The sequence below is a fragment of the Nannospalax galili genome, unplaced genomic scaffold, assembly GCF_000622305.1.
Source record: "Nannospalax galili isolate Female #2095 unplaced genomic scaffold, S.galili_v1.0 scaffold445, whole genome shotgun sequence".
Classification (NCBI taxonomy): Eukaryota; Metazoa; Chordata; class Mammalia; order Rodentia; family Spalacidae; genus Nannospalax; species Nannospalax galili.
The window spans coordinates 2935689-2955549 of NW_008354184.1; the positions used below are offsets into that span (position 1 = coordinate 2935689).

Here is a 19861-nt window from a genome sequence, read left to right on the forward strand (position 1 = left end):
GAAGTGGGCAAGGATGAGGGGTCCAGAGTTAGGCACTGGGCTCTGAGGTGATAAAGGTTAAAGGGAGGTACAGGGCGAGTGAGGTCAGGGCAGAAGCTGGCAGGCAAGGGGTCACAGAGTGGGAGCAGGCTTACAAGCCCTACACTATACTGGGTGGGGGTGAGCCTTTCACTGGGTTGCTGTGGTGTGCTCAGCAGTGCTCCTACCTTCTACCCAGTATATGCCCCAGAGCTGCCCCCACCCTAAAAAACCACAGTCAAAGTCTCAGGGGATTGCTAGGTGTTCCTCGAAGGGAAAGACAGAAAGGCAGCTGTACTGAGAACCATGGAGCTGGGGTCAGGATGAGGGAGCAAGAGTAAAAGAGTGATGGAGAGGGGTCACGGAGCAGGGGGGCAGGGGTCCAGGGTGAGGGGCAGGGTCTCCCTCACTTACAAAGTGGCTGGTGAATCCTCTCTTTTCTTCAATGTCTGCAATGTTGGCTGAAATGGCCACATCATCCGGAAGCTGCTCAAAGTCGCTGGGGGAGGCCAGCATGAAAGAGCCCGGTTATTACCCTGCCTGTTCCTGGTCACTGGGTGTGTGTTAAGGGCAAAGCCGACCCAACTAATGGGACCCTGCCCTTCTCATTCAGCACCCAGTCTGTGCCTGGCCCCCTGTCATTGCTGGGAACCCAGAGAGGATAGGACGTAGACCAGGTGAACCGTGCAGAGCTGGGGTAGGGCGTCACCAGGCAGCACTAGTCTAACCAACGGTTCTTTGGCCTCTACCCACCCAGGAGCCTGCCAGCTGTCAGCACCCCACTGTGCTGTGTCACAGGGTGAAAAGCATGCACTATAACCCAACTAATGGGACCCTGCCCTTCTCATTCAGCACCTAGTCTGTACCTGGCCCCCTGTCATTGCTGGGAACCCAGAGAGGATAGGACGTAGACCAGATGAACCGTGCAGAGCTGGGGTAGGGCGTCACCAGGCAGCACTAGTCTAACCAACGGTTCTTTGGCCTCTACCCACCCAGGAGCCTGCCAGCTGTCAGCACCCCACTGTGCTGTGTCACAGGGTGAAAAGCATGCACTATAATGCCTGCAGTGGCTGTTTGAGTGTCCCCCAAGGCTTGGCCTAAAGGGTATTGCCATTGGGAGGTGCTGTGGTCCTCTGGGGAAGGGGGCTCATGGGAGGTCCTTGGGTCCCTGGGGCCTGCCTTGAAGGGGACCATGGGACCCTGCTCCTCTGCTCACATCTGGCTCAGGATGTGAGTGGTTTACACTTCCACATGTTGCCACTGTGATATGTCACCATTGCCAGAGATCCAAGGCAAAGGGACCTGTGATTGGAATCTCCAGAAGCATGGGACAAAATAAGCCTTTCACCTCATTCATTAATTACCTGTAGTATTTTGTTATAGTAACATGAAGATGTGAAGCTGACTGAGACCCTACCTCCCCCACAAGAGCATTGCTGACTGTCTAGGCTGGAGAAAGCCTTAGAATAGTGACTTTGGAGCCAGCTCTAGGTAGTCAACTGGCTGACTGAGACCCTACCTCCCCCACAAGAGCATTGCTGACTGTCTGGGTTGGAGAAAGCCTTAGAATAGTGACTTTGGAGCCAGCTCTAGGTAGTCAACTGGAATTCACTGGGTTGTAAACTGGTAGTGGGAACCTTGGGAACAGTACATTCTAAGGTCTGAGGCCTGTGGAAGCGCCTGGATCTGATTAAGTTGGTCTGAGGAGGGTCTCAGTCTCAGATACCAAGTGATAACAGCAGGGAACTGGGCAGGCTTTGGTGATCCTGGGTTGAGGATGTCAGCACAGGCAGCCAGTCATGTGGTTAGAAAAGGAAGGACACGAGCTTATACCAGACAGCTCATGAGAGGCCCTGGGAGTGGCCCAGTAAGGAATGACATGGACCTGAGCCAGAGAGCAGAGACAGGACACAGAAATGACACCACCCCTGGAGCCGCTATTAACATTGTGTCCCTGCTCCTCCTGGATAACCAAGTACCAACTCTGTTCAGCTTTGAATATGTCACCTTCCCCCAAGGCAGTAGATCATGATTGGTCTGATCCAAACACAGCCATCCTGTTCCTATTTTCCAGCTTCCCTTGCAGCTCCAAGCAACCATGTGACTAGTTCTAGTCAATGAGAACTGGGGTTGGGGACAGGGTGGGGTGGACAAGTCCTCATCCTTTGAAAGCAACCTTGAAAGCAAGTACAACATCTGGATCTACAGCAACCACAATACATTCATGAGGAAAAAACATGATGCAGACCAAAGGAATCTCTGAGGTGCTAGTGCTGAGGTCCTGAGCTGTGCAACAAGATTCTAGCCTTCTTCTGGATTTTACACTAGGGTGTTGGGGTCCTCTGTTATGCAAGTAGAAGTCTCTTCACATCCGGATAGCTCACGAGCTCGGAAACTATGTGCTTCAGATTCCTTTCATAGCAGAGTGCCTTCCTGGCATCCTCCCTGACTCTTCTTTTAAAGTGCTCGCCACAAATACATGCCCTCTGGCACAGGAGATAGCAGGTTTTAATCAGGCGTTGTCTGATAGCCTGATAAAAGCCCACCGCCCTATGTAAATAAGGCATCCTAAAAGTACCTATCAGCTAAGACTTCTTCTGCTGTCTCTACACTATAAATAGTCCTAGTTTTACCCCAATAAACTTGGAGCTGGAGCTGGAGTTGGAGCTGGAGATGGAGTTGGAGCTGGAGCTGAATCACTGAGATCTGAGCTGAGTCACTTGTCTTGAGCTGTAACACTAAATCCTGTGATCCAGTCTCCCCGGGGAATGCTATTCCTCCGTTATCGGCCCACGGATACCCCAGCTTTCGCCGCCTCCATACCTCTTCCCTGTGGAGTTCACTGGCCAGGAACTCCGCAATCCTGAGGAAGGGTACAAGGGTGTAATAGAGGCGGGATTCTGACTAGATAATAATCTAGTAGCAGAGGAAGCTCTCCGCTCCAGAGAAGTGTGTAGCTATCAGCTACAGCCAGCATCAGAGAAGTCTGCGTACCTGCCGTCTCCAGAGAGGCGCGGCCGGCCAGGCCCGCCAGCGGCTAGCCAGCGGGACCAAAACCATGGTGGGAGAGTGCTTGCACACCTGACCCTGGGCCACATCCAGAGTGAGTGCGCCCAGGAGCCCAGACGCGCTCCCCACATCACTTGCGGCCAGACTCACGCTGGGACTAGCCAGGTGTGGCGGAGACCCCAGGGTGCCCGCACACACCACGCCGGGGGTCCAGCGACCCGCCCCATACTAGGGGAAAAAAAGAAATTATGGGTCTTCATTTAAGCTGAGACTAGTCCCTCTTTTTCTTTGAAGCCTAATGCATTTCCAAGGGATACACATTCTGAGTTGTTCCTAAGCTCTGACCAGCAGAGCTGGAATGAAAGAAAACAGTCATGAGTACTGCCCCCTTCTGATCAGCATGGAAAAGGCAGGCCTTAGGGCCTCAGTTCAGTCTCTGCTAATGTGAGAGGCCTCTGGGCATCAGATGCCCAGCAGGAGGCTGGTGTGCAGGTGTAGAGATTGGTTTATGCAACTGAGAAGCACCTGCCCACTTCCTTGTGGCTTGTGGCTTGTGGTTAAAACTTTAAGACCTTCCAGAAGAGAGCTGCCAGTGAGCAGAAAGACGGGAGGAGAAAAACAGCCAAGTACAGAGAAGGCCCTGGCAAGGCCGCCAGTCTGTCCACGTGTACATAGATGAGGAAACAGGAAGCAGGTACAGGAGGGTATCGTGAACACATCTGTCATCTCATGGATTAGGAGGCTGAGGGAGGAGGATCAGGATGGGATGGAGCATTCTGAACTAGCCTAGGGCCTCAGAGTGAGACCCTGTTTCAAAGGAGGAGGAAGAAGAGAATGCAGGGGTGGACTCAAAGATTGAGGCAGAGATAGAAGAGGAATGAGAGATGAAGAATAAAAAGGAGAAGGAGGAGGAGCAGGAGGAGGAGGAGAAGGAGAAGGAGGAGGAGAAGGAGGAGGAGGAAGAGAAGGAAGAAGAGGAAGAGATGAAGATGACTTGGGGGTGAGAGGGAAATTTCCTGGGAACGATTCTAGTTTTGACCTCTCTTTTCCTATAATCTGTGCTGTTTTAGCACTCATCCATGGATTCCTAGGACTAAGGTAGACTAATTTGAATTTCAAGGCCTGGTTTGGGTCCTACTTCACTTTTCCCTTCCAGGTTTGGGCCCAAGGATGTTGGGGGTTGAGACTCAAGGTTTTGTGCAGGAGGAAGAGGAGAAGGAGGAGGAGGAGGAAGAGGAGGAGGAGGAGGAGGAGGAATTATATTCTCTCAGCAGTGGCTAAGAGATAGGTGGGACTGCATGTCCGAGGCCTCACAGCAGATGGAGGCCCCAGGAACTTGCACATCCTCATCCCAGTTCATGCTGGTCCCCTGGGACCTGGTCTGCCCCGGTCTGCATATATCAGAAGCCAAGAGTCACCCACTGGGAAGTGGCAGCAGGCTGATAGGGAAGTCCCCTGGTCTGGGGACATCTCTGCTGGAGACCTTCCTATTCACTTTCCCCCAGGGACAGCACATTCGTGCATGATTTCATGTGTAGTAAGATGGGGTGGAGCAGGAAGGAACTAGATGATTGGGACACTGACAGTTGGGACTAACTGAATGCACTGGGAACCAAATGCTCCTCTGAGATAGAGCTGGAGGAAATTGAGGGACAGAGCTAAGATTCAAGGCAGAGCAGCCTCCTGAGTGACGTTAGATCAACCTCAGCCCTTTTCAGCCTGTCCTCAGTCTGCAACAGTGACTGTGTTAACAAACCTCTTGTAGCCAGGGCTTAGCACATGAGAACGCAGCCTCTGCCTTCTAGGCCCCCTTAGCCCTGAGGAGTCGGGGAGCTGAACACACAAGTAATCCCTGGGCTTAACCACTGCCAAGACCTTTCCACAAGAGAGGCAAGATGTTCTGTGCTATGACAGAGCCGGCCTTCATCAACATCCCTCAAGGAATGAATAGGGGCAGCAGAGGACAGTTGGGAGCTGGCCGGGATAGGAAAGAGGGTTAGGGATGTCAGAGGGAACTGGGACTGCCTCCAGCCTAGGGTGGGCTGAGGAAAGCACAGAGAAGCTGGCCACTGTGGAGGCAGAGTGGGCCTTTTAGGAAGAGGAGGCAGTGGTAAGTACAAAGACCCTGGGGCCGTGCGAGAGGAACAAGTTCAAGGAGCCATGGAGAGGAGGCATGGCGTGAGAACAGGACAGGAGGCAGAACATGATGAGACAGGAAGATCCCATAAGAAGCACCTTTGTGAGTTGTAAGGGACCTCAACTTTCTGCTAGGGTGGAGGGGCCCAGAAATGAGTTAGGCAGGGCCAGTGTCGGCCCGAGACCAGCACTGGAAAACAAAGCCCATAGTCCTCCTCCTTAGTCTCTTCAGGCACACTGGGACCCTCGCAGGGGAGCTGCTCCCTCAGGTTCCACCCAGGTTCTGCTGGGCCAACGCTGGGCTCATTACAGGAGCCTGGAAGGGGGGCCAAGAGCTGGAAGTGCCCCCTCCCCAGAGAACTGCAGGTTCATGTTCTTTCGTGCCTTGACCACAGTAGGTGTTTGGTATGTGGCTGTGGAAACCAAACCCAGTAACCTCTGTGGTGGCCATCTGGCCTCAAGTGCTGTTGAGCACACTGTCCCCTCCTGCATCCTTGCATGAGGCTGCCTCTCAGAGGGGGCACTGGAGGTACCAGTGGTCCAGTGGCCCTTGGATCTGGCCCATGACCTCATGAGGGGCAAAGGAGAGTGGTCACTGCTCAGAGGATGGAGGACCACTGTGAGAGGCAGAGTAGGCAGAGGAACCCCACAGCCCTTCTGGCCAGCATGGACATCCTCTGAACTCGCACTCTGAGAAACAGGAAGGGACCCAAGGCTCAAGTAGTTTCAGTCTCTAGAAGGTCCAAGTTTGCATGTCTGCCAGTCTCCCAGGAGAACTTGGGGGTCAGAGGGGCTGGAATCATGCTATGTGATCCACCAACCGGAAACCTCCTCTGTGGCAATGGAAAGCATTTCTGAACCCCCCACCTCAAGCACTTACTCCACCTGCTCCTCCCACACAGACAAGCCTCCTTCTGACCTCCGACCTGTGGAAGTTCCACCAGTTTCCCCTGCAGCCCTCACCAGTCCTTCGCTCCCCACCTGGACCCCAACCTCCAATCAATCCTCCAGCATTCTACACGGAAGCTCTTCCCTGCTGTTCAGGCCAGGGGACAGGCACCAAGTGCAGGGCCCCTGAGGCTGGGGCAGACCTGGCTCCAGAAGGAACTCAGGGCTGGCTGAGGAAGGCAGCTGGACCCCAGGAGGCCGTGCTCCAGCCTTGTGCCCACTGTGTGACCGCAAACCCTGGCCTCACTGTTCTGTCTTGTTCCTATCTGTACAATGTTGGGTCCGGGTGAGATGGATCTAGGTGGTTTTCGATAGCTCAACAATCCATTCATTGATTCCTTCAGCAGCATTTGTGGAGTACTTAGTGTGTACTAACGATGCTCTGACTCCTAGGACTATAACAGAGACCACAAAAGACCAAAACCACTCTCGTGGAGAGGGCAGAGCAGCAGGAAAAACATAAACTAAAAGAAACAACAGTGCCATGCCAGGTAAAGGAGGCAGGGCACGGGGTCAGAGGATAAAGAGAGGGCTATCAGGGAAGGCTCCTAGGAGGAAGCAGCATCTGAAACTGGTCCTGAGTAAAGACAGGAAAAGCAGAGGCTGATCCTGCGCCACCCCTGGCCACGACATGGAACTAGGAACCCCAGCCTAGAACTCAGGACACCTGTGTTCCCAGACACCACTGCCCACTCAGCCTGAGACCCTAGGCCACACCCAAGCCACTCCCCACTTGATGTGCTCACTGGTTCCCCGAGGCTGGTGAGCTACAAGATCAAGTTTCTCCAAAACAGTTCCAGGAGTATTTGAGTCCGACTCAGTGTTGAGACATTGACAGCAGCCTCCAGAAGGGCTGGCCTCTCTTTCCCAATGCCCGCCTAGGACAGTGAGGAGACCTCCAAGGGAACACTGCCACAGACTCACCTCTCTGACCGCAGCTGCCGGGCCAGGGCCATGGTGCTGGGTGGTCAGGGGAGCAGGTGACTGAGGGCCTTGCCCAGCCAGGCCCAGGCTGGGTCCTTCTCACTTCCTCCTGCAAGCATCTGGGGACCCTGAGGCTCTGGACTTCCCTAGGAGCAGCCTCTAGGGAGGTCCCACCCCCCCCAGAAGCTCCTCCTCCAGGCTCTGAGCGGCCCTGGCCAGGCACTTCTTCCACCTCCCAGCTGCGCAGTAATGGGGAAGTGCCACCTTTGGGTGCTGGGCTTGTGTGAGGTCAGACTTTGGGGACTTCCTCAATGCCTCTCTGGTGCCAAACCTTGACTGGTCATCAGAAAGTCCCACAGTCTCAGCACTGGCTTGGCCATCAAGGGACCTGTGGCCCTGGGGACTCACTGCTCATGCTCAGTCCTGATCCCCTGCCCAGGCTTCAAGGCCTGTCATTCATAAGGCCCAGTGTAGATACTGCTTCCTCCAGGAAGCCTCCCTCTATTATACTAGGATGTGGAGGTTGGCTTATGCCCACTTTGCCTTCACCCAGGTACTCTGGGCTTTCCTTTCCTTCCAGAGAGTTCCACACTCAGCGAGTCCTTTCCTGGAGCTGTCAATCACAATCTGCCTTTCCTTACAAACTGTTCATACTTTTATACTCTGCTCCCAAGAGACTCCCACTTCTCCCCTGCAGCCCAAGGTCCTGCAGGCTACTCCAACCTCCTCTCCCAAGCTCTCTCCTCTGTCCTCCTCCTTCCCATTTCCAGAAGGCTCCAAGATGCCTGCCGATGGACTTTCTGTATGCTGTTCTCTCTGCTGGGCCACTCTCTTTTTCCCTTCCTGTAAGTCTCACCTTGGAAACCACCCCTTGAGTGAGGCCTTCCCTGAACTGCCCCTCACTTGCTGTCGGGGCCTGGGAGTCCCTGTACATTTCCTGTAGCTAGTTCCTAGCTTCTGGAGTTCTGTATGTCTTGCACATTAGGCTTCTGCCTCCAGGCTAGCACCACCCTACCTATGTCAGCAGATGACACACAGGGCCAGCAGGGAGCTCTCCCAGAAGAAGCCTCCATTGAGGGTAGAGATTACCTGGCCCTCAGGAACATCAAGGACATGTGCTGTTAAAGCCAAGATTCCAGTTCCTGGCCCAAAAGCTGGATAAGCGGGCACTGAATCACCCCGCAGAAGCAGTTTGGAGTCAGCATAACACAAAACTGTGAAGCAGGCACCTTGGGCTTCAGAAGAATTCACACCTGAGGAACTAGACACCACACTCTGGCTCAGGTCTGGTGTCTTGGGCATCCTAATCTTGGAGGAGAGGGTCAGCCCAGCCAAGCAAGATGGGGACAGGTGCAGGAGAGGCGGGTGTCTGTGAACACAGGTGCAAGCTTGGACTGTGGGCCAAGGAGAGGAGTGTCTGGTTTAAGAGGTGGTCAGGAAACAGGAAGTGACGAAACCCCTTCAGCAAGACCGTTGCACAGCACTTTTGTGTGACTATGTAACTGCACTCATGCATGTACTGGCTCAAAAACATGTTTGTTTGGGGCCAGAAATGTAGCTCAGTTGGTAGAGTGCTTGCCTAGCATCCACAGAGCCCTGGGTCCAATCCCCAGCACCTCATAAGCCAGGCATGGTCACACCTGTGATCCCAGAATCCTGGAGGTAGAGGAGGACAGAAGTTCAAGGTCATCCTTAACTACACATCAAGTTCAAGTTCAGTTTGTTCAGAGACACATGAAATTGCGTGTGGGCAGGTATGAGTGCTTTTGTAAGGGCTATAAAAGATCATGTGATACAGAGAGCAGCGACACGGTAAGCAGTAGTCTCAGTTACGACCAATGATGGCGCAGCACGCTGGCGGCTTCCCTGCCACCCCCCCCCGCCCCCTACCCCCTGCCCCAAGCCAATATGCACTCTATAGCCCAGGCTGGCCTGGAACTCATTATGTAGTCCAGGCTGGCCTTCAGTTTGAAGCAATCCTACCTCAGTCACCTGAATATTAGGATTACATACTAGATAGGATATTTTATTTTACTTTGTCTTTTGAGTTTTGAGACAAGGTCTTGCTATCTAGCCCAAGCTGGCCCCAAACTTGTCATTCTCCTATCTCAGCCTCTCCTGTGCTGGGATTGTGGCTGTGTGCTACCACATCCAGCTAATAAACAAAAATTTTAGTCTTTGTTTCACATACATGCATGTGTACACACATGTGTGTGTGTGTGTCTGCACTCACATACTTGCATGCTCCTGCATGTGCATGTGTGTTTTGAGTAGGATGAGGCCTCAAGGCCATCTGCCCAGGTTCCCCCAGCTCTCATTTTCCCAGCTGCCTCCCCCAAGAATCCATGTTCCTGCTCAAAGGAGCCACCTTTGCAGCAGGGGCCACCAGTATCCGAGGAGGGGCCTGGAGCCTCTGCTGGTCCCCTCCACTGCAGTCTTCTGTCCTGCTTGGGGTTCTGCTGAATACATATATTTCTCTGGCTCTTTGCACAGAGAACACGGCTGTTAATTTTATGCCAGAGCTCTGAGACTGTGTAATTGGAAGCCAGACACCCTGTCAGCAGTGGGCTCCAGTTCTGTGCTGCAATGGTTCCTGGGCTCCTTCCTGTCCCTGGGCTGGCTCTCCGGCCACCACCCATCCCTCGCAGATAAGAACCATCCAGACACTTTGCACATTCCTTAACCAATAAGCCTAGTAGCTCTGCACAGATACAAAGAAACACTTAATGTGATCTCACTCAGATCCAGGCCTGACTTGTAATATCCTCTACCCTCAGCAGTCTAATAGTTAAACAAGCCAAAGTACCAAAGGATCGCAAGCTGGAAGCCACCCTGGGCTACGTGGAGATTTTGAGGCCAGCCTGGGCTTCCTAGGAGACCTTGTTCCAAACAAACAAACAAAAAAATGCATTGAGTCCAGAGCTCAAAGGCCACATGAAGACTGGAATGTTTTATTCATGGAAGAAAACCCCCAGACCCTCACTTCCTGACAGATTTCTTCTAGATACATCCCAAACTATCAAGTTAGTAACCAGTTTAAAGATTATATACACAAGCAGGTCAGGAGGAGGAAGAAACTGCCAGGGGACGTCAGAGCTATACAAAGGTTAAATGACGCCCTAACAATGACCAAGATGCTGGAATGCATTAAAAAAACACACACTCACAGACTCAAAAACAGACGCCAAGGGCCATTCAGAGGGGCATCTCAGCATGACCTAAGTTTGCTAATACCCATTCAGATCCAGCTCCCCAGGGGGAGACTGAGACTGCTCAGAGTACAGCTGGGGTCCGCAGAGCCTGGATGGGGGTGATATACAGTTCAGAAAATGCCCAGCCCTGTTCAAATCCTCATTGTGTGGGTACAGGGCACACAAAGTATGGGCCATTGGTCATAGCTTGGAGTTCCCGTGGCAGAACCTGGGAAGACCTCTGGACCCTGGAGCCTCTTGTGGGCCTGGCAGGGGCTGCTGTGTGCGTCAGCTGTCAGGCACTGTCTTGGGAACAGAAGGAAAATCCCTGATTAGATTGAGCAAGATTCCTGGGGATCCCTCACACACCAAGTTCCCCCATCCTGACCCACATGTGTCTCCCTTCATAATTTATGAGGGAAGCTTTGCTGGACTGCCTCCCTGAGCCATAAATAGCCAGCCTGGCAGGTCCCAGGCAGCACTGAACCCTGAGAGGGCGTCGGGAGGCCAGGGAGAGAGTGCCACTCTCTCAGGAAGCAGAGCAGGTCTGACCTCACACACACTGTTGCATCCACTAACTCTGCCGTCTTCCTGATCGAGAGTTTCTGCATCCATTTCTGTAAGCTGAGATAATACTTGAATTTTAGAAGTATGATGAGCAAGATGAGTCAGCGGGTAAAAGTGCTTTCCACCAAGCCTGATGACCAGAGTTTGATGCCCGGGTCCCACCTGGTGGAAGGAGAGAACTGACCCCAATAAGTTGTCCTCTGACCTCCACATGCATGTTCTCTCTCTTTCTCTCTCTCTAAATAAAAATTTTAAAAGTATATCAGTTATATAGTCCCAAAGTAATAAATACCTACACTGTGTGAGGTTCTAAATGTGTCTTGCCACACCTATCTACGTGAAGAGAAGTTAAACAAAGAGACGAATACCAAGTGCTGAGTCCAACGTCAAATGCATAGTATTTGTGACTGAATTGTATTATTAATGTCATCAGTAATGCTTTTCTTGGACCTGATCCTTCCCTTCTCTGCCTTCCATGCACATCTATTGCCCATGTCTGCTTTTCTCCTTTTTGTTATACAACTTACCACTTTAATTTTTTTTCTCCATATCCATTGTCACCCACTCTCACCTGGGGGACCAGCTTGGCACTAATCAAAGTGTTATGAGAACAGACCACCAGGGAGCGCTGTGACTCAGCAGTCAAGCTTCCACCCTGCCTCCTAGAGAATGTGGCAAGTGTGACCAGTTCACTTGGAAAATCCAATCAGGTGAGCTGGCCAGCCGCAGCACTGCCTGCTGGATCCAGGTAGACCCATCAGTGAGGGTTCGAGCAGGACTCAGGCGTAGATGTTCTTGGACCGAGGATCCTGATGTTCCTCTCCACTGACCAGAAATACGAAGGCAGCTGGGTGCACTAGAAACCTTTCTGTAGCCACACAGCCTGTGGGCCATGGGGAGGTGCCTGTGCCGGGGCCCTTAGAACAGAGCCACAGGCCAGTGTGGAATGGGGTGTCTCTGATGGCTGTTACCTAATCCTCACACTGATGCCCATAAAATGGATGATCTTCTCAGCCCTGTTCTGGAGAAACTGAGGTTCTACAGGATTAGGAGACTAAAGGGACTTAGTAGCTGAGTGAGATGAGCTCACAGTTACTAACTGTGCTGTCTGCCCTCACTCATTCATTCATTCATTCATTCATTTGCTCTACTTCATTCAGTTCATCTCCATTCTGAAGCAGATAAGTGTAAGTAGACGTAAAGCCAGCACACGGCTGCCCTTGAGCAGCTCACGTTGCTATTGAGGTACACAAACAAACCCTCATACAGCACACATGGAAATGTGCATGCATGCATTCCCATGCACACACATGCATGTACACACATATCATGTACAGATATGCAATGGAGGTATGAATACACACTTGCATTCTCTCACACACACATGCACACAGCAGACAGACACAGAAAGACAAGTACAGTGAGCAACCAGGAGACATGTGTTTAGCATCTATCCTCTCTGGTCTCGGCTCCAGTGCCATGTCTCTAGGAGTTGCAAGCCCGGATTTGCATAGGGGCCTAGTGGATAACCTCGCCCTTACCCTATCTGGGGTGAGCTTGTTCATGTCTCCCCAGGAATAGTGTCACACAAACACATGCCTATAGCCCCAGTAGGAGCCCAGTCCCTCCACAGAAGTCTGAAGTTCTGTGTCCCAGCTCCCCAGTTTCTAAGGTCTATGATAACCTCTTCTCCTGTCCCCTGCTGGACTAGGGTTGGATGCAAATTCTACACAATGAAGTCTCTGAGTCCGAACACCAATTTTTTTTTTTTTTTGGTCTTTTTGAGACAGGGTTTCCCTATAGCCCCAGTGGGCCTGGGACTCACTATGTAGACCAGGCCGGCCTTGAACTCATAGAGATCCACTTGCCTCTGCCTCCCGAGTGCTGAGATTAAAGGGGTGAGCCACCATGCCTGGCCTGTCTGCAAGTAATTTTGAGTAGTGGGGAGGCCAGAGATCTCAGAGGAACTAAGGAGTTGCCTGTATCCAGCCTCAGGTTTTTATTAGCAAAGTTTAAATCAGGTATGAAGTTCACAAGATCATGTTTAGAGCACAAGGAAGTATCTTGTTTGCAGGACACTCTCCACCCACCAGACCCAGTATGCCGAGAATCAGGAAGTGCAGAGAACATCAGAAGCAGCTCTTAGACTGGGCTGCCAGCATCGTGTTCCCCTTTTTGCTTATGCATCATAGTTAGCAAGGTGGGGTTTGGTTCCCATTGTTCAGTGAGAGTTATGAGTACCCAAATTGCAGCAGACTGATACATGATTACACTAGATTGATTTCTGTTATCTGATTAACCATGATTGTAACAACTTGCACATTTAATATGACATAAATGAGTAGTGGCATTGTGTAGCGTTTGAACATTATCTCCCGCCGTATAGCACATACAGAGCAAATACACTGAGCCCAGCTGGCTCTGTTATAAGCAACACTCACTTTAGTCCCATCGTCACTGGTGCCAGTATAATTTCCTTTTCAAAGGGTCAGTTTTTATAGGGCAATCACCATCTTCCATTGAGTGTTCTATAATCATGTCTTCTTGCTGGTATCCTGGGGTGGGGCAACCTGGGTCCTCCACGCTCCATCGGCTCCCAGCGTCACATCAGCGGGTCTTCCTCCACGTCATAGTTTCACATACCTGTTAGGAACCTGTGGTTTCTGAAAAAGCACAAGCAAATCCTCTGCTCCGTGTTATTGAGGGAACATGTCCTTTCCATAACCCTCTTCGGGTGTTTGCCGGTACACCAGTGAGGAGTTTTACCAGGAGTGCCTTGACCAGAGTGATGCTCCACTGGAGTCACCCTCCTGATCACTGCATGTGGAAACATTTAAAGTAGAGCTTGTTTAAGAAGACTAGAAAGAGAGGGAAAAGCCTCCTGTTTCCCCCTTTGTTTTTAAGTTGAAAGTTTAGTCTGTGGTGAATGCACTCGCTTAAGGCTTGTCTTTGAGGACTATATGGAATGCCGGTTATATGTAAAATGTCCCATGTTTGACACTATCGCCCACTTTAATGCACTGTGGAAATCCAAGCACAGCGAATGCTTTCATAGAATGATGTTTTGCATGTTGAATAATTTTACCTGCTTGTGCAGAGGCCTGAACAACAGGAAAGTCTCAACAGCAACGTGCACGAAGTTTAAATGACTGAAACGAGTAATATTCACTATTTTTATGTAGTCTAGTCTTAATAAAAACTTATATTTAACAGTTTTATGTTTATTTTTCAAATGATCTTTGTTTTTTATCTTTGACTATTATACAATTGAAATAAAAATTATATATACGTGTTTATTTAGAACCTGTTTCAGAGGAACTCTTAATCAAAATTTATATATGCAACATTAAATTTTATAGCTTAATAAAATCTTTACCTTAGGACTTTAATAATGTCATTTTGGATGAACAGTAGAAAGAGCAGCTTAAAAGTTGTTCTGGGTGTTGAAAGAGAGTGCCCTTTGGTTTACTGGCTCTATCTGAAAAAAAAAAAAAAAATAACATTAGTGCATTAGGAATGGGATGCATGCCTGTGGGAGAAAATATTTGAATAGGAAGTAATAGAATTTCATTTGGAGAGAAAGGAAGCTGAGGTGGCCATGTTTCCCATTACAGCACATTCTCCTGAGGAGCCCGAAGGGCCTTACTGTCATCTCTGCAAAGCATTCCTGATCTGGCGAGGTTTATCTTGATTGTTATCAATGAAAGGGTTAGTGGGGGGTGGGGCACAGGCATAAGATTTTCTTTACCTTCCCACAAAGGTCTCAAAACATGTCGAACTAATCTCCAATAGAAAAAGACAGAAACAGAAAGACAAACCCCAGACGGATGCGCTCCTTTAAAAAAATTTTGTTTTTCCTGTTCTGTCTCAGCATTCTGGGTTTCACAGCGCCTTCATCTGGGAACCAAGGATTATGTCTAACTACAGCTTCTAACAATCCCTCTATTTTAGATTCTGGCACCTGAGTTCCTGATTGTTTTAATAGCAATTGAATGTGATGTTTAGTTCCTTCAGCCTCATGTTTCCCATTGTTACCCAGTCTGATGTGTCCTGTCCCTGAACCCAATTGTGACCTCTTAGTGCCAGATACGTGTGATTGCACACACGAGATTATACTCACGATCACCGCCTTCAAGTCCCTGTTCAGGTTCCACTTGCAGGATTCAGATCAGTCAGACATCTCTCGCATTGAAGACTCTGAGTCTACAAGAACTTTTGAGTAGCGGGGGAAGCTGGAGATCTCAGAGAAACTGAGGTGTTGTCTGCATCCAGCCCCAGGTTTTTATCAGCAAAGTTTAAATCAGGTATGCAGTTAACAAGGGCAGAATGCTACAGACCACTGAATTTGCTTGAGAATAACAAGGGACTTATGGAATACTAAGAAAAGTCAGGAAAACAGAGTTAATGGGACATGTCAAGTGAGCAAATCTTCAGGGAACTTCTGTGTTCATCCTGTTTGCAGAGCACATCCCCCCAAGACCCAGTGCTGAGAATCTGGAAGTGCAGAAACTGTCAGAAGGAGCTCTCAGAATGGGCTGTTCCCACAGTCCCCAAGATGCCAGGGCTGTGCTGGCTGCTTCCCGAAGTTCCTTTCCCCATGTCCTCTTTTGCCCTTTCAGACTTTGAAGATCTGTTCAACCAATCTCCTGTATTAAATCCTCAATGTTAAAAACATGTGTGCTTTCTATCTTCCTTAACTCTCCACCATCGAAACAGGCATCAGAACCCAGCTCCTAACTAGAGTGTCCTGGGCAGGCAGGGGCAAGCTGCCTGGGGCTAGAAGTCCCACCATTGTCTGGTGATATGTGCTCAGACACATCACCCAATCACCTCTGTAAATGGGGCTTAGTTAGACCCTCATATAACTGAGGGCTCAATAAGTATTTGAGGAAGGCATTTCATATTTGTCACTGACATCTGCTCAATCTGGTCATGCAGGAAACTGTACTTGTTCTCAGCAGCAACTGCTGATTCCTCTGCAACCCATACCCCCCAACCCCGCCTCTTTTTTTTTACTTATAGCAGATAGACTCGTGGCTACCCACGTAGCAGAAACATTTCCAAATTATATTAGCTCACTTTCCATTTCTGTAATGAAAACCTCCAGGTTGGGTATAAATTAAAGAAAATTAGCTTACAGTCTGGGGAAACTGCAAGTCCAAACAGCATAGTGCTGGCTTTTGTGAAGCTCCCTCTGGCTATACAGGCTGCATCACCCTACCAGAGACGACATCACAAGGAGGGCATGTGACAGGGCAGTCTTTTGGCAGGATAAGCTAGACATGGACTCAGGAGTCAGAATCCAATTTTAAGAACTTCTGAGACCTAATTTGGGATTAACCAGAACTACTTTAATCCCTTCCTGGGGGTCCAGAGACCTAAGGATTGCCCACTCGACTATGTCATCCTCTTAAACTGAGGGTCATGACCTCATATGGGGGTCTTGTAACTAAATATGGAGGTCACAAAAAACAGTAACCGTAAAACGTTTCTGAACACATAAAATCAAAAATTAATTCAAAATCAAATGGTAATGAACGTGGTGTTCTGGCAGTGCTGGTCTGTGCTGTACTGTGTGACTTTAGCGTAGCCTCAGTTCTGAACATACAGCAGGTACACTTTGTACAGTGCATGGTACCGTACCACACACCACCAATAAGCGTTGTCTGAAACACACCAGCTCAGATTCCAGTGCTATGAACTCCAGCGTTTTACTGCACACACAGTTTCCTACTCTTAGGGAAGCATAATGGGTTAATTACAGAAAATGAAGAGTTTTAATATTTTCTGACCATCATTCCTCAATTTATAAGCATTGAAACTGGTGTATCTTTGGGCTGTATTGTGTTAGAATGTTTACCTGCTGAGTTTTTGCAAATGTGTAAGCTAAATCCTTTTCAAAACACGAAGCATTACAGTTGTCCCAGAAAGTTTCCTACTGCCCCTTCCCTGCCCATTGCTGCCTCGCCTAGCCCTTGGGTCTAACTACTGTTCTGATCCTTTCATAGCTCAGACTAAGCTACTCAGTGTAATGATCCTGAGATCTGTTCATGTTGGATTATCATCTGTCTATCCTTTCTATTCCTGAATGTTTCGTGTAAACATGTCCGTTTATTTTCTCATCTTATTCATGGACACTGGACTGTTCCAAGTTTTTTTTCCCATATTGCTGTGAATAAAGCTGTGTGGACACTTGAACATGAAAAAAAAATGTTATTTGAGTTGCTGGCTTAACTTTCATTTAGTTAATTTTGGTTTGAAATTAGGACAGAATTTCTAACAGTTTACAAAATGGTTTTAAACATACTTTTGCTACTTTGTAATCATATTTATTAGAAGAGGCACTGTTAGTATTGAGGATTATAAAACCAAAGTATCCCTCAACTCTGAAAAACATTGAAGATGTTTCAGGTCTTGCAGGATCATATATTTGCCCAAGATTTGATTCTTATGTAAAAATAAACAAGCACACCTATCTCAGTATGCAAATTTGTTTTCATCTAATAAATGGTAAAATAGAATTGTTTTACAACAAAATTTTAGTATCAGTAAATGTTTGGTTTGTGAGCCTATTTTATATACCTTTATGTCTAGAGTCATGTAAAATTTCTTGGGTATAAAGAGGTCCTACACGGATAATATTTCAGAGACCCTGCACTAAAACCTCATGTGGTGGTGCACACCTTTAATTCCAGCACTCGGGAGGCAGAGGCAGGTGGATCTCTGGAATTCTATATATGTGAGTTCCAGGCCAGCTAGGATTACAGGGAGATCCTTTCTCACCAAACCAAACCAACAACAGAGGTCCTGAACTTAACAACCCTACTCTGTAAAGGTCCCACCATCACCTCTCACATTCCAACATGGGACCCCTTAGGTGACAGCCCACATCCAGCACATGTCACCGAGAGGGACCAGGGGATCATGCACTGGGTGAGAAAGCCAGCAGCGTCCTCAAAGGATGAAGCACACCTTCTATCTGCCTCTCTCCTTTCACCTGCTGGAAGATGGTGGAGTGACATCAGCCCCTCTGGTAACTGTGTCCTCTCAGAGTCAGCACAGGGCTGGTGACCGTTTTTAGAACGCTCTAGATAGTAAAAAGTTCAGGCTTTGCAGGATGCTCTTTTGTCACAATGCTGGATTCTGCTTTCATAGCATTAAAACAGCCATAAACATTAAACACATGACCAGCACAGCTGTCCTCTGGCAGGCCGGATGGAGCCTGTGGTTTGTATTTATTGTACTACTCCAGAGTTAAGAGGGAAAAGCTTCTCAGGTGGAGAGTTCTAGGGCTTCTGGACAAAAAGCGCTGAGAGCTAGGGAAGGTTCCTTGTTGGTGAGAGCGAGGCAGAATGTGGCCCAAGAACCCCAATTCCCTGAGTGTGGTATCAACGTTGACGCAATGTCACCATCCTTCAACACTATGCCCAGGAGCTGGGGACAGAGCACTTGCCTACTATGTGGGAAGCCCTTGGTTTTAATCCCACCCCCTGAAAAAAAAAACAAAAAACCCTCTACCCCAGCAAAGAAGGCTCCTGAGGCTGTGAATTGTACAGCCCAGATATCTGGGAACTTGATTTTCCTAAAGGTACCCAAAGACAGGAAGAGGAAGAACAAACAACAGGAACGTGGAAAGCCAGCTAAGGCTTCAGAGTCTGCACCAGGCGCTGTTCACACTAGTCCCCCCGTAGACAGGAACCAGGAGGGAACACCTGCCTCCCCTTCAGCCCTTTGCCTTCCATTCCTCCTCCCCCTCTCCTCCTCTTCCTGTCTTTCTCCCCCTCCCCCTCCTTCCCTCCCTAACAGATTAGTTGGACCTGCTGGGAGGCCATCTCCCTGTCTCTCTACCCCTTTTTCAGGGATCACCTGAGGTTTGGTCAAGCTGCTCAGAGACATCCCCTGAAGGCCACACTCCCCCCCACCCCCCACTCTCCACCCCCCCTTGTGGGAGGGTCTTCATACTCTCCCCACCCTGTGTGCCTTCCTGCTGAGGACTAAGATGCAGGGTGGCACATTTGTGGCAGGTAGCATGGACAAGTGTTTGTGGGCGAAAGAAGATGAAGAATGGTGGGGGGAGATGGGGAAGGAAGGGCAAACAGGGGGACTGGGTTTCCAGCCTCAGATAGCACCTCTCAGTGGGGCCGAGGGCCTTGTTTCCATCTCTTCAGGGAATCTAGGAAAAGAGCTGTCCCTCTGAGGCCCGCACTGTGGAAGTGACTTGGAAGTCACCTTCCCCCACCCCTCCACACACACACCCCAGCTTGGAACTGTGCAGCCCACAAGGGCCAGAAATCCCTTTACTGTCCTCCTAGCAACTTGTTCTGTGGTGAGCTGTTTGCACCCATGGTTTGCTGCTCCTCCAGCACCCTGTCCCAAGCTCTGTACCGGGGACACAGTTCCAGCCCTGGCCTTGGCTGACTGCCACAGTCCTGCCTGAGCCCCTAGTACCCTCAGCTTCCACCTCTCCCTCACACCGGGGCTCCTCTCCACAGCCTCCTTGGCCATATTCTTGTCCCGCCTGCTCTCCCTGGATATGTGTGGGGTATCATCTCTGAGGCTCCCCAGTCTCTCCTTGAGCCAGGCCCATGCCTCACTGTCTCTGGTCCCTCTCTTGTCCCAGTTATCCCATATCCCCTCAAAGCCGGAAGTTCCTCTCTTTAAATAGCAGCTTCTCCTCATGAATTCCCCCATCACTGGCAGTCACCTTGACCTTCTCCTTCCTCCCAGCACAGCCAGTCTGTCAGGGGTGTCTCTGACCTCCTTTAGGCTTGTTGTGGTCCTGTCCCAGTTCAGACTGCCCTCCCTCCCTTTCTGGGTTATGTCTACAGCTGCCCCTTGGTCTTCCCATCCAGTCTCAGCCCTCTCATCCACGCTGGCCCCTGGGGAGGCTTTTCCCAAATCCCATTAGCTTTGCTGCTCCCTTTAGACACCCCAGGGTGCCTCTACCCTGCTCACAGAAAAATACCAACTCTGCCCTAAGGAAATAAAATCGATTATTCTGAGCCAAAGAGGAGTGACTGTGGCAGGAGATCAGGGATCCAAGTTACCCTAAATGACATGTTCCATGG

The 19861-nt window shown here is 49.8% G+C and overlaps 1 protein-coding gene across 1 annotated transcript in view; it reads right to left on the reverse strand.

Annotated features, from left to right (window-relative positions):
• Ncf4 (neutrophil cytosolic factor 4) overlaps nt 1-7163 on the reverse strand; it is a 17104-nt gene extending 9941 nt beyond the window's left edge. Inside the window, exons 1-2 of the mRNA XM_008851353.3 lie at nt 7036-7163; nt 429-517 (exon numbers count right to left, since the gene is read on the reverse strand). Coding sequence (XP_008849575.1) covers nt 429-517; nt 7036-7067 — 121 coding nt within the window. The 5' untranslated portion in view covers nt 7068-7163. The remainder of the gene's footprint in view (nt 1-428; nt 518-7035) is intronic.
• Between the last annotated feature and the right edge of the window lie 12698 nt (nt 7164-19861).